The 13938-nt window shown below is 48.6% G+C and overlaps 1 protein-coding gene across 1 annotated transcript in view; it reads left to right on the plus strand.

Annotated features, from left to right (window-relative positions):
- LOC107121919 (neuromodulin-like) overlaps positions 1 to 13938 on the plus strand; it is a 151630-nt gene that overhangs the window by 31680 nt on the left and 106012 nt on the right. Inside the window, exon 3 of the mRNA XM_015424930.1 lies at positions 2600 to 2683. Coding sequence (XP_015280416.1) covers positions 2600 to 2683 — 84 coding nt within the window. The remainder of the gene's footprint in view (positions 1 to 2599; positions 2684 to 13938) is intronic.

Genomic DNA, 13938 nt, shown 5'->3' on the forward strand with positions numbered 1-13938 from the left:
TTCTTTGACCTTCAATCTTTCCCAGCATCAGGGTCTTCTCCAGTGAGTGCTCCCTTCTCATTGGGTGGCCAAAGTCTTTGAACTTCAGTTTCATTATCTGGCCTTCCAGGGAACAGTGAGGGTTGATTTCTTTGAGGACTGACTGATTTGATCTCCTTGCAGTCCAAGGGACTCTCAAGAGTCTTCTCCAGCACCATAGTTCAAAAGAATCTATTCTTTGACGCTTGGCCTTCCTTATAGTCCAACTCTCGCAGCCATACATGACTACTGGGAATACCATTGCTTTGACCATGTTGGCAGGGTGATGTCTCTACTTTTTATCAAGATCCTTTAGGTCTGATTTATCTTTCCCCCCGGGAAATACATGGATGATCCAATGGCACAGGCATGTCCAAGGAGAGCTGACCCCCCCCCCATCTTTCCCAGGAAAAGTTACATTGCCTGATATCTTAATGACCCTTGCCGTATAACTTAATCCGGAAATAGAGGGAAGTGAGCCATATTAACGCATGTAGGTCTTTTCATTCCCACTCGTTTGCTATGGAATCAGTCGATCAACTCTTAACCATGCTTCCTTTGAAGTAAAGTCCTCAGTTTGGTTTAGGTGGTGGTGGCAGAAAGGGCCATTGAGTCACCGCAGAGTAACGGCCTCCCTGTAGGGTTTCCAAGGCAAGAGATATTCAGAGGTGGCTGGACGCTGCCTGCCCCTACGTAGCGACCCCGGGCTTCCTCGGTGGTCTCCCATCCAAGGACTAACCAGGGCCGACTCTGCTTAGCTTCCGAGATCTGACGAGATCGGGCGAGCCTTGACATCTAGGTTTTACTGCTGTTAAAAGCAACTCGAGAGGGTAGGTAGGTTCCCTGCTTAATCCATTGATTTGGATCCCACATTTCCACCTGCTCATGGTGGAACCTTCCTCTAAGAAGCCTCGCGCTGGCGAGACACGCCCCTTGGAACGCATCACAGAAAGGAGTGGAAAGTGGTCCCAACCCGCGAAAGGATAACATAATCTCCAGTTTTAGAAAAGGTGTGTGTGTGTGTGCATTGCTTTAAATCCTCTTCAGTGTTAGTTTTAGATGGCGGAAGACAGGAGGGCCTGGCGGGAGCTGGTCCATGGGGTCGCGAAGAGTCGGACTCGACTGTGCGACTGAACAACAACAGCACCTTAGAGAACCAGTTTGGTGTAGTGGTTAGGAGTGGCGCACTCTAATCTGGGGGAACCGGGTTTGATCCCCCACTCCTCCACATGCAGCTGCTGGTGTGACCTTGCGTCGGTCACAAGTTCTCTCAGAGCTGTTCTCTCAAGAGCAGTCCTCGAGAGAGCTCTCTCAGCCCCACCTACCTCACAGGGTGTCTTGTTGTGGGGAGGGGGAGGGAAAGGAGATTGTAAGCCACTCTGAGACTCCTTTGGGTAGTGAAGGGCAGGGTATAAATCCAATCTCTTCCCTTCCCTTCCCTTCTCTCCTCTCCTCTCCTCTGAGACAAACAAGCTTTCAGGGAATGAGCTTTTCACGGTCAAAGCTCGCTTTGACTCTTGAGAGCACATCCCCCCAACATCCTGTTGGGGTCAAGGGTGCTACTGGACTTGAATCTAGTTTTTCTACTGGACCTCAACATGGCTAACCTCTGAAAAGAATGATAGCGTTACATTTTGTACAATTAAGAAACAGAGGAGAGGCCTGTAGGAAGAACCGCAGCTTCTTCTAATTGTTATCATTGAAACTTTTATGGTACACCTTCAACGATAACAATTAGAAGAAGCTGCGGTTCTTCCTACAGGCCTCTGCTCTGTTTCTTAATTGCTTTTGTCATTTCAGTCGTTGGAAAAGGACTCTACATTCTTATGCCACAGGCGACAGCTGGGAATCTTGCATCGGATCCACTGTCAATGTCCATATACTTAGTCCGCCGTGGAGTCCTATTACTTAACAACTTGAGGACGTTAACGACAATCCGCAGCACAGTTATCCGCGCATAATTCCCATCGATTTAAAGGAGACTTATATTCATAGCCTGTCAACGATAATTAGTTTCCAATTCCAAGCCCAGTAAAATGAATTAGGCTTTCCTTGAGTTGTTTATACCATTTTGCTCGAAAATTGCTCAAGCCGGGTGGAAGTATATTATTTAGAAGCCATCGGGCTGATGCTAACTATCCCCGTTTCTCAACGAAGCTGCCAAATGGAGATCGCTATTCCTGTTTTTTCCCCCCTGTTGGACTTAATGAGGTCTTTGAAACTATGTAAATTCGGTTGATATCATTATGATTTGGCAACAAACCGCCTTTCCCAGGGCTCGGTAAATTATCACACTTTATAGAAGGGATTACAAAAGGACACGGGGGCTACGGACATTTCGACGGGAGGCTTATTCACTCCTGAAATAGGAAATGTCGAGTTCGGCATCAGGTCCCCCCCCCCGGTGAGAAACGAATGAACCTTTGCAGTGCTTAAACGTACGAGTACTCCTTCCCCAAAAACCGCTCAGTAATGCAGACCTATTTATCCTTTCGATATTCCCCCCCGCTGCATTAATATTTAATCAAAATCACACTACTTGAAAAGCGGTGCTTATTTATTAATGTCTTTGTACTTGCAGAGGGAGTGGAGCAGAAAGGCCGGTCTCCGTCACCCGTGAAATGCAAACCGAAGCAATCGGAAAACCCGGAGGATGATAACGAAGGTAGGTGGGATTAAGCCTCCTCGGGGTCGTTTATCAGTTTTTCCATTACTCAGAGGAAGGTTCCCTTTGTTTTATTTCATTTCCGAAATTATACAGCGTACGGTCCGTTTAGCTGAACATATTCCTAGCGTCTATATTTACTGTGCAGTTTTGTAATCCGGCGTGGCCCTAGGGTATAAGGGGGTTTCTATTATCTTTCCTCATCTAATTGCGGCCTTAGGTTGAGCGAAAGTTGTTGGTTTTCTAATGTGGAGGTGGGAAGTGCTGTTACATTGCAGCCAACTTACGGCGTCCCTGTAGGGTTTTCAAGGCAAGAGGCATGCAGAGGTGGTTTTCCGCTGCCTGCCTCTGCGTAGCGACCCTGGACTTTCTTGGCGGTCTTCAATCAAAGCACTAACCGGTGCCAATCCTGCTTTGTATCCAAGATCCGATGAGACTGAGCTAGGCTCTGGATCAAGGTTTTACTGGTGCAAAAAGCAACTTGGATCCGTTGTAGGTGGTGAAAACTGCTGTCACGTCCCAGCCAAACTTACAGCATCCCTGTAGGGTTTTCAGAGGGGGCTGTGGTGGCTCAGAGGTTAAGACGCTAAGCTGCAGACCGGAAGGTCTGTAGTTCGGCAGTTCGAGACCCGAGTGCTGCGTGACAGAGTGAGCTCCCGTCTCTGGCCCCAGCTCCTGCCAACCTAGCAGTTCGAAAGCAAGAAACTGCAAGTAGATAAATAGGTCCCGCTTCAGTGGGAAGGTAACAGCGTTCCGTGCCCCTCGGCATTTGGTCATGCCGGCCACATGACCACAGAAATGTCTTTGGACAGCGCTGGCTCTTCGGTTTGGAAACAGAGATGAGCACCGCCCCCTAGAGTCGGATTTGACTGGCTTTCGAGCAAGGGAAACATTTTCCTTTACTATTAGGGGCAGCGGTGGCCCAGAGGTTAAGATGCTGAGCTGCAGACTGGAAGGTCTGTTGCTCAGCAGATTGAGATCCAAGTGCTGCATGACAGAGTGAGCTCCTGTCTCTGGCCCCAGCTCCTGCCAACCAAGCAGTCTGAAAGCAAGAAATTGCAAGTAAATAGATACCGCTTTGGTGGGAAGGTAACAGCATTCCATGCTCCTCAGCATTTAGTCATGCCAGCCATATGACCCCGGAGAAGTCTTCGGACAGCGCTGGCTCTTCAGCTTGGAAACGGAGATGAGCACCACCCCCTAGACTCGGATTCGACTGGTTTTCGAGCAAGGGAAACCTTTAGGGTTTTCAAGGTAAAAAATAAACAGAGGTGGTTTGCCATTTCCTCCCTCTGCATAGCAACCCTGGACTTCCTTGGTGGTCTCCCATCGAAGTACTAACCAGGGCCAACCCTGTTTAGCATCTGAGATCAGATACATTTGGGCTAGCCTTGACATCAAGGTTTTACTGCTGTAAAAAGCAACTGGAATCGGTTGTATGTGGTGGAAAATGCTGTTACGTCTAATGTTGTGGTGGAAAGTGCTGTTACATCACAGCCAGTTTACGGTGTCCCTGTAGGGCTTTCAAGGCAAGAGATGTTTAGAGGTGTTTTTCCACTGCCTGCCTCTGCATAGCAACCATGGACTTCCTTGGTGGTCTCCCATCCAAGTTATAACCGGGGCTCATCTTGCTTGGCTTCTGAGCGTTGATGAGGTTGTGCCAGCCTGGTCCTGATGTTTTTAAAAAGGTATTGGGGTAGATCCAGCCACCCTCCAAAAGACCTTCATCCAAGCTGTGTAGCTCTTTCTCCAGCGGAAGAGCCACTGACATTGGAGGAAGGCTTTAAACATGAGTCAAAAGGAAAGGTGGAGGGGGGTATAAATATTTTAATTAATAAATAATTAAATAAACCTCTCTCGATGAAGTTGTAATATAGGGGTTGGAGCCACCCCAATGTTCTGCAGGTTGCACTTACTACAGTCGGAAACATAAAAGTGCTTGGTTGTCCGAAGTTCTTGTTGCTATCATGAAACTAAGAAGTTGCAACTAACAGCGGGGCATGCATGCATCTCTCTATATAGTAATTCTCTGTTGGTGGTGGCATGCTGCTGAACATTCCACATGGCACCCACAGTCTTTGGCTCCATGATCTGTCACTCAGAAGCTGTCCCTATCCACTGGCTGTGTTGCCTGAGTCTCGCCTCCAACATTCTAAACAGTTTGCTGTATCCTCTCCCCCCCATAGCCAGTCAGAACACAGAGGTTATTTGCATATGTGGCCTGATTGGCCTTTGCCTCGGAGCACAGAGGTTGTTTGCATATGTGACCTCATTGGCCTTTGCCGCTAACATTCTAAACAGTTTGCTTTTGCTGTTCTGAGGTAAAATGTGTTCCGAGGTACCCTTAGTGCCTGTTGGGAGAAACCATTTTTGCCATTTTCGAGATGGCCTCTGTATGACAGCCAATGTGATGGAGCAGTCAGGGCTTCAGAGCATGGTAGAGGCTGCAGGTGAGGGGGGGTGGAAAGCTGAAGAGTGAGGGGGAAAGAAAGGTAGGTTGAGGATTGACTGGGAAGCAGATAGGGTTGCCAACTCCAGGTGGGAAATTCCTGGAGATGTGAGGGATGGAGCCTGGAGAGGGTGAGGTTTCAAAAGGAGTGGGACTTCAGAGAGGTACAATGCCATCGACTCCACCCTCTAAACCAGCCATTCCCTCATGGGGAACCATTGCTGCCAATCTCCAGGTGGGGGCTGGAGACCACTCAGAATTACAACTGCTCTCCAGGAAAGAGGAGGGAGGAGATGGAAAGCTGAAGTCAGAGGGTCAGATAGGGCTGCCAACTCCAGGTTGGAAAATTCCTGGAGATTTGAGGGGTGGAGCCTGGAGAGGGTGGGGTTTGAGGAGGGGTGGGACCTCAGACAGGTACAATGCCATAGACTCCATCCTCCAAACCAACCATTCCCTTATGGGGAACCATTGTTGCCAATCTCCAGGGGAGGGCTGGAGATCACTCAAAATTACAACTGTTCTTCAGGTAGCAGAGATCAGTTCCTCTGTGTCATGGTAGAGCCAGGGAGTCAGGCTGGGAGGGTGGGTCACAAGACAAGTCCGAGGGTCAGCTGGGAGAGCAGTCAGCAGAGCGTTAAACAAGTCCCAAAACACCAGACACAGCCGTAGTCAAACGTTACCAGAGGTCAGAGTCCAGATAACCAAGCCGAGAGCATCGTCAGATTCAAAGCTGGGAGTCAGGATCCAGAGCAGAAGTCCAAAAACACAAGCTGAGTCCAAACAGCCACACAGTCAAACAGGAATCAAGGTGCAGAGCTTCTGGTTTTACGAGCAAGGTTGCCAGTGCAAATTGCTCATGGCCAGAGGCCCTACTAAATAGTGCTCTGGCTCATTAACCCATTAGCACAAGTCCTGGCTGCTGTTAAAACTCAGGGCTCAAGGATCTCCACCCTCTTGAACGTGCTTCTTTTTGTCGGCTAGCCAGATCCTGACGTCTCCTATCCCTAAGCCTGCTTACAGGTGGGGGAGATGCAGGTGGTGAGCTGCTTACAGCTGGAGCAATCCCAGGTGCAAACAGTCCTATAGTTGGCTCAGATTGCTGTGTATCCTCCTCCATACTTACAGTAGGTGCAGATCCTGATGCTTCTTCAGCTCTTAAAGGCACAGAATCCTCCCCTCTTAGGCTGTCAGGAGCTGGATCTGGGGCTGAGTCAAGGGCAGGCATGACACTCTGGAGAAAATGGTGGACTTGGTGTCATACCCTGCTGAGGTCGTCACAGCAAATTGACACTGAGTGCCCAAGGCCGGGGCACTCTCCCAGAGCCTCTTTCTAGAGCTCGTTGTATTTATTTCCACAATGGGCCTTATTCCTAGTAAATAGATAAAACAGTGAGGTCTACAAAGTTCAGAAATAACAGGCTGAATATATGAGTTTATCCAGTTTGCAATATTTGAGTTTTCTTGACTCAAGCTCACTTGATCCTGAAAAGAGCAAAAGTCTAGTAACACCTTAAAGACCAACAAAATTTGTGGCAGGGGAGGAGCTTTCGTGAGCCACTGCTCACTTCTTCAGACATAGCTAGAATATGAGTCCATCTGTCCTTATATCTTGGAGAGTGACGTGATTTCATATCCAAGATATCAGGACAGATGGACTCCCATTCTAGCTGTATCTGAAGAAGTGAGCAGTGACTCACAAAGGCTCTTGCTCTTTTCTGCTGCTTTTTGTTGTTGTTGTTCAGTCACACAGTCAAGTCCAGCTCTTCACGACCCCATGGACCACATTACGCCAGGTCCTCCTGTCTTCCATTGTGCTCCGGAGTTTGCTTAATTTCGGGTTCATTGCATCAATAACACTGAGCAGACCGGAAGATCTGTAGCTCAGCAGTTCGAGATCCTAGTGCTGTGTGATGGAGTGAGCTCCCGTCTTTGGCCCCAGGTCCTGCCAACCTAGCAGTTCAAAAGAAAGAAATTGCAAGTAGATAAATAGGTAACACTTCAGTGGGAAGGTAACAGCATTCCTTGCGCCTCGGCGTTTAGTCATGCCAAGCACATGACCATGGAGAGAAGTCTTCGGTCAGCTCTGGCTCTTCCGCTTGGAAACGGAGATGAGCACCGCCCCCTAGAGTCAGATTCGACTGGCTTTCGAACAAGGGAAACCTTTGCCTTTATTGGGAAGGAGCTCCTTGAGACAAGACTATATTCCTCAACATCATCTGGCACTCTCTCCTTAAAGTGTGCAAGGATCTACAAGAGTTCCATAGCTCTGTTGCAGAGTTAAGTTAGAGGACCGTAACTGTGATTCAGCACCCAATTTAGTGCTGATTTCCAGGCAGAGTCGGGACCCGCAAATGGGTCTTGCCCTGACCCCAGCTGAGCCTTTGCAATGGCGTGACCGCTCTTTTCTCATTTCTGATCAGGCCTGTCAGAGAGGGCGGTCAGATGCAAAGGGCGGGCGGCCTTCCTGTAGCCTTCAAATAACCCCGCCAAACAAGAAAATTCGGCAGAGGCCGTTTTCTTCACCCCTGAATCACAAACGGCATCAGCGAACATTTCTTCCTCGGTGCAATTATTGAAAATCCCGTTCCCTGTTTTCTCTGGCCTTCGTCAAAACAAAAGCAGGGAGAGACCCCCATGGAAAGAAATTAAGAAATAGGGTCCTCTACAGCAGTTTGGAGTTAACGGTGGGCCTTGAACCTGCTCTACAGAGCCCAGGCTCATGAGTTCAAAGAAACCTTTTTGTATTGCAAATGCACCCCCTTAACCATGAGTGTTTGACCCTTTCCACACCAGACCTTAAATCCTGGTTCAACTTTGTCCCCGAACTTACATCCTACACTACACTTGAGTTCACACCTGTAATTATCTTGGGGTATTTTTTTTGTAGTAGTCATATATGGCTGCGAGAGTTGGACTATAAGGAAGGCCGAGCGCCGAAGAATAGATTCTTTTGAACTATGGTGCTGGAGAAGACTCTTGAGAGTCCCTTGGACTGCAAGGAGATCAAATCAGTCAATCCTAAAAGAAATCAACCCTGACTGTTCCCTGGAAGGCCAGATAATGAAGCTGAACCTCCAATACTTTGGCCACCCAATGAGAAGGGAGCACTCACTGGAGAAGACCCTGATGCTGGGAAAGACTGAAGGTCAAAGAAGACGGGGACGGCAAAGGATGAGATGGTTAGACAGTGTCATCGACGCAACAAACATGAAATTGAGCCAACTTCAGAGGACGGCGGGAGACAGGAGGGCCTGGCAGGAGCTGGTCCATGGGGTCGCGAAGAGTCGGACTTGACTGTGCGACTGAACAACAACAATTTTTTTGTTTCCACATTACATTGAGGTCACCCCGGTTTCTCCCCACAGTTGTCCCAGGATAAACGGATGCTGTACCCTTTCCGCACTTGGATCTCATCCCTGGTTTGATCAGAGGTCAACTCGCGACACAAGACCTTGCATTTATCCCCGGTTATAACAGCATCCGTTTATCCCAGGACAAGTGTGGGGCGAAACCTGGGTGACCTCAATGTAATGTCGAAACAAAAAATACCCGGAGATAATTACAGGGGTGAACTCGAGTGTAGAGTAGAATGGAAAAGTACCCGGAGATAATTACAGGAGTGAACTCGAGTGCAGAGTAGAATGGAAAAGTACCCGGAGATAATTACAGGAGTGAACGCGAGTGTAGTGTAGAATGTAAGTTCGGGGGCAGGGTTGTACCAGGATGTAAGGTCTAGTGCGGAATCACCTGTTGTCATGAGTAAAGGTAAAGGTAAAGGTTCCCTTGCTCGAAAGCCAGTCGAGTCCGACTCTAGGGTTGCGGTGCTCATCTCCGTTTCCAAGCCGAAGAGCCAGCGCTGTCCGAAGACGTTTCCATGGTCATGTGGCCGGCATGACTAAACACCAAGGTGCACGGAACGCTGTTACCTTCCCACCAAAGTGGTCCCTATTTATCTACTTGCAGTTTCTTGCTATCGAACTGCTAGGTTGGCAGGAGCTGGAACTAGAGACGGGAGCTCACCCCGTCTTGCGGCACCCGGGTCTCGAACTGCTGAACTACCGACCTTCCACAGCCTGCAGTTCAGCGTTCCACTTGAGCCACCGCAGTAGGCTCTGCAAATTGCAGTCTTAATCAGGGCTCAAAGGGTCAACCCAGAGTAGAAGAGTAGGTGTAATTCTTTCCCTGCTGAGGATGCCAGCCTCCAGGTGGGCCCTGGAGATCCTTTGGCATTACAGCTCATCTCCAGACTACTGAGATCAGTTCCCCTGGAGAAAATGGCTGCTTTGGAGGGTGGACTCTATAGCATGGTACCCCACCGAGGTCCCTGTCCTCCCCAGGCTCCATCCCCAAATCTCCAGGAGTTCCCCAACGTGGATCTGGCAATTCTACCCTCCCATCCTCTGCCGGTGGCTGGGGGAGGGATCTGGCAGCCCTGTTCCCTGCGTTGGCTTGGCACAGATGGAAAGCTGGGCTCCCTGCCTCCCCAGTTAACAAATCAGTCCCCCCCACACACCATGAGGATTCCTGTCTTAACCATGAGTAAGCTGTACCTTGGCCCAGAGGTTAATCAGATTGCCCTGGATCCAGGATCTGAGCCTTGTTTAGAGTTGCCAACTTTTAAATTCGTTCCTCTAGTGCAAGGGTGTCAAAAACCGGGGGCTGGATCGGGCCCCCGGAGGGCTTCTATCGGGCCTGCAGTAGAACTGGCTGTCTTCTGCTTCTTCTGCTGCTGTTGCTGCATCATCGTAGGTTTGCAGCTTACACATACACACCGGAACGGCATACTCAAGACTGCAACAGCACAGACATTTTGATGCAACAATTCAGAACAAGAGGTGTCAGTTAGCAGACACTGTTAAATAAACAGAATATTGTAAGAGGGCTGATGTTTTTAGTGACAGTTCTCAGCTGCCGCACGTCAATCACTTCTGCCAACCTAAGCAAAAATTCTGAGAACAAGCTGGCAGGTGGGGGTGATGACTTCCATAGTTGAGAAAGCCAACACTTAGGCAGAAAAAACTCTCTTAAAGGAGACCAGTTTCCTGACAGAGAGTTAAAAGGGATCCTAGAGGTCACCTACTCCAACCCCCTTGCTCAGTGCGGGAATTAGTCAACTACAGCACCCCACTCTGCTTAAAGAAGCACACGCCTTCTAAAAAATGTCTTTAAATGATTGAAAAAAGCATATACCGGAGAAATTCTCGTGGGGCTGTGCCTTTAAGAAAGGGGGCAGAGCCCCCCAAAGCCCCACTGTAGTGGGAAGCTACTTTCAGACTTTGAATCGCTACTTGCCAGGGTCGGAGTAACTTTCTGCAGCAGGTCGTCTGCAACTGACTGTGAGCTGGGACCTCCTTTGCCCGCTCATTCCTCTTCCGCAGAGCCCTCTGCCTCTTCAGCATTGGCTGTGCCCTGCTGACCCACGACAATACCTCTGAACAGGGCTTTTTTGGTAGAAAAAGCCCAGAAAGGATTAATCTTAACCACAGATCAACTTTGGGGCAAACCCATTTGTCGACTTGAGCTCTGCCTCTTGAAAGATCCTACCTTGAAAATCTCGTTCTCTTTGGTGCCACTGGACTCGAATCTTGCTGCTTAGTGCTAATGGCCCACTGCCGTGGTTCAGTCATAGGGTCTTAGGTGGGATTTTTTGTGTAGCAGGAACTCCTTTGCATATTAGGCGACACTTACCTTGAAAATCTCGTTCGCTTCAGTGCCACTGGACTCGAATCTCGCTGCTTGGTGCTAATGGCCCACTGCTGTGGTTCAGTCATAGGGTCTTAGGCAGGGCTCTTTCTGTAGCAGGAACTCCTTTGCATATTAGGCAACACGCCCCTAATCTAGCCAATCCTCCAAGAGCTTACAGAGCTCTTCTTACAGGGGCTACTGTCAGCTCTTGGAGGATGGGCTACATGAGGGGTGTGTCGCCTAATATGCAAAGGAGTTCCTGCTTGCTACAAAAAGAGCCCTTAGGAATGTGGATGGAATCACAGTAAAAAACACCTAAGACTGGCAGATACCGTGACAATATGTGCAGAAATTATCCAGGAAATAACATTCAAATAATTTTGCAAATAATTTTGAGTTCAGCATCAACTGCTTCACTTTTATACGTTTAGAAGAAGAGATTGGATTTATACCCGGCCCTTCACTTGGAGTCTCAGAGCGGCTTACAAACTCCTTCCCCTTCCCCTCCCCACAACAGACACCCTGTGAGGTAGGCGGGGCTGAGGGAGCTCTGACAGAAATGGCTCTTTTTCAAGGACAGCTCTTGTCAGAACTAAGCTTGCCCAAGGTCATCCAGCAGCTGCGAGTGGAGGAGTGGGGAATCAAACCCGGTTCTCCCAGATTAGAGTCCGTGCACTTCACCACTACGTCAAAGTGGTTTAAGAAAGTTTTTGTACTTTTTTTGTAGTTGACTTGTAAGTTTTCTTGGTACTTCGCATTGCTAAAACCAGCTTCTTTGCCGTTGCTCTTTAAGACAAGTGTTTGCTTCAATCACTATGAGTACTTAAAAACAGGGGGGGGGGATTTATGTGAAAATTCTTTTAATATATTTCCTTGATAATTTCTGCGCATAGTTTCAGTCATTGTGCTGCCAGCTCTGGGTTGGGGAAAACTTGGAGATTTTGGGGGTGGAGCCCAGGGAAGGCGGGGTTTGGGGAGGGGAGGGGAGGGGAGGAACCTCTGCAGAGTATAACGCCATAGAGTCCGCCCGAAGCAGCCATTTCCCCAGGGGAACTGATCTTGGTCATCTGGAGTTCAGTTGCAATAGCAGGAGATCTCCAGGTGCTACCTGGAGGTTGCCAACTTCATTCAAGCAGCATGGGGCAAAAGCCAGGGCTTCCATGAGCCCGGAGTGAGTCAGCATAAGTACCGTTAAGTAAGGGGGAGAAACCGATACCGAATGTCTCCCTGCCACGCAGCAATTTGAAAAACCTTGAAATGCATTTCAAAGCAAATTCTTGGCAACCTCAACGCAGCCGTTCCTGGTCAGGAAGCGCTGAAACCTGTATGCATAATTAAGCGCTTTCCTGAATTGCCGGATCCAAGTCCATTTATTTAATTTATTTTTTATCTAATTTTTTTGCTGAACTGTGCCAGCCTCCATTAGACTAAGAACAGAATTTAACCTCCAGTAAACTCCAGAGGAAAAAGGAGCCTCTGGGCTAAATAGAATGTTGTTTTCTTTCTTCACTTTAAGCAAAGGTAAGGGAGCTCAGTGCGATGCATCTTATGGCACACAGCTGTGTCGATGAAGCATGGTTTCTTTGCTGTGGTTCAGAATGTAGTGTGTGCCTTTGTTGGGTTTCATAAGAACATAAGAAGAAGCCTACTAGCTCAGACCAGTGGTCCATCTAGCCCAGTATCCTGACTCACACAGTGTCCAACCGGTTCTTCTGGAGGGCATAGATGACAAGGCCTTCCTAAGAACATCAGAAGAGCTGTGCTGGAACAGACCAGTGGTCCATCTAGTCCAGCCGTTTGTCTCACACAGTGGCTAGCCAGTTCCTCTGGAGGGCCAACAACAGGGCAGAGAGGCCCAGGCCTTCCCCTGAAAAGAACATAGGAAGAGCCCTGCTGGATCAAACCAGTGGTCCATCTAGTCCAGCCGTTTGTCTCACACAGTGGCTAGCCAGTTCCTCTGGAGGGCCAACAACAGGGCAGAGAGGCCCAGGCCTTCCCCTGAAAAGAACATAGGAAGAGCCCTGCTGGATCAAACCAGTGGTCCATCTAGTCCAGCATCTTGTCTCACACAGTGGCCAACCAAGTCTTCTGGAGGTTCAACAATGGGGCATGGAGGCCAAGGTCTTCATAAGAGTATAAGAAGTCTGCTGGCTCAGAGCAGTGGTCCATCTAATCCAGTATCCCGACTCACACAGTGTCCAACCAGTTCGTCTGGAAGGCATAGAAGCCAAGGCCTTCCAAAGAACATCAGAAGAGCCCTGCTGGATCAGACCAGTGGTCCATCTAATCCAACATCCTGTCTCACACAGCGGCCAACCAGTTCCTCTGGACGGTCAAAAACAGGGCAGAGAGGCTGAGGACTTCCCAGACATGGCCTCCCGGGACTGGGATTCTGAAGTTTAGTGCCTCTGAACATGGATGTTCCATTCAGTTGCTGTAGCTAGTAACCATTGATGGACCTATCCTCCATGAATATATCTAATCACCATCTATACCTGTGGCCATCATTACATCTTCTGGCAATGATTTCCATGTTTTCATCCCTTGTTGTGTAAAGAAGTATTTCCTCTGGTCTGTCCTGAGCCCACTACCCATTCATTGGATGCCCTCAAGCTCTGCTATTTTGACCGAGGGAGACGAGGTTCCCTTTGTCAACTCTTTCCACCCCATGTGCTTTTTAATAAACCTCTGTTTCAAATACACGTAGACAGTATTTCCAAATCTGCCTCAAAGCCGATGCACGTGAGGGTCCATCATTAGATAACAGTCTCTCTAAACCTTGTGGATGTCCAGGGGTCATTTCGTAGAAAAAGAGGTGCAGGAGCTCATTAGCATAACTCATTTGCATATGCCTATTGGGTGTTGTAAATAAGAAGCGGGAGACTGACGAGTTACGAAGGTGCACAGAGAGTGAATATATACCGTGATATTTACAGGCTATTGAACAGCATGTTGTGCCTTAGTCTATGAGAATGAAGTTCCCCCTCCAGCTTACTAAGATGATAGCTATTATGCTAAACCCCAGCCAATCTCTAACAAGGTGATGTAATCACTAGCTCAAACAAGCCCTGAAAGAGCAACACCTGCTAGAAAACACCTGGCTGTAATTACATGATTACTA

Source organism: Gekko japonicus, unplaced genomic scaffold (genome assembly GCF_001447785.1).
Source record: "Gekko japonicus isolate JY-2015 unplaced genomic scaffold, Gekko_japonicus_V1.1 scaffold1671, whole genome shotgun sequence".
In the NCBI taxonomy this organism is placed as follows: domain Eukaryota; kingdom Metazoa; phylum Chordata; class Lepidosauria; order Squamata; family Gekkonidae; genus Gekko; species Gekko japonicus.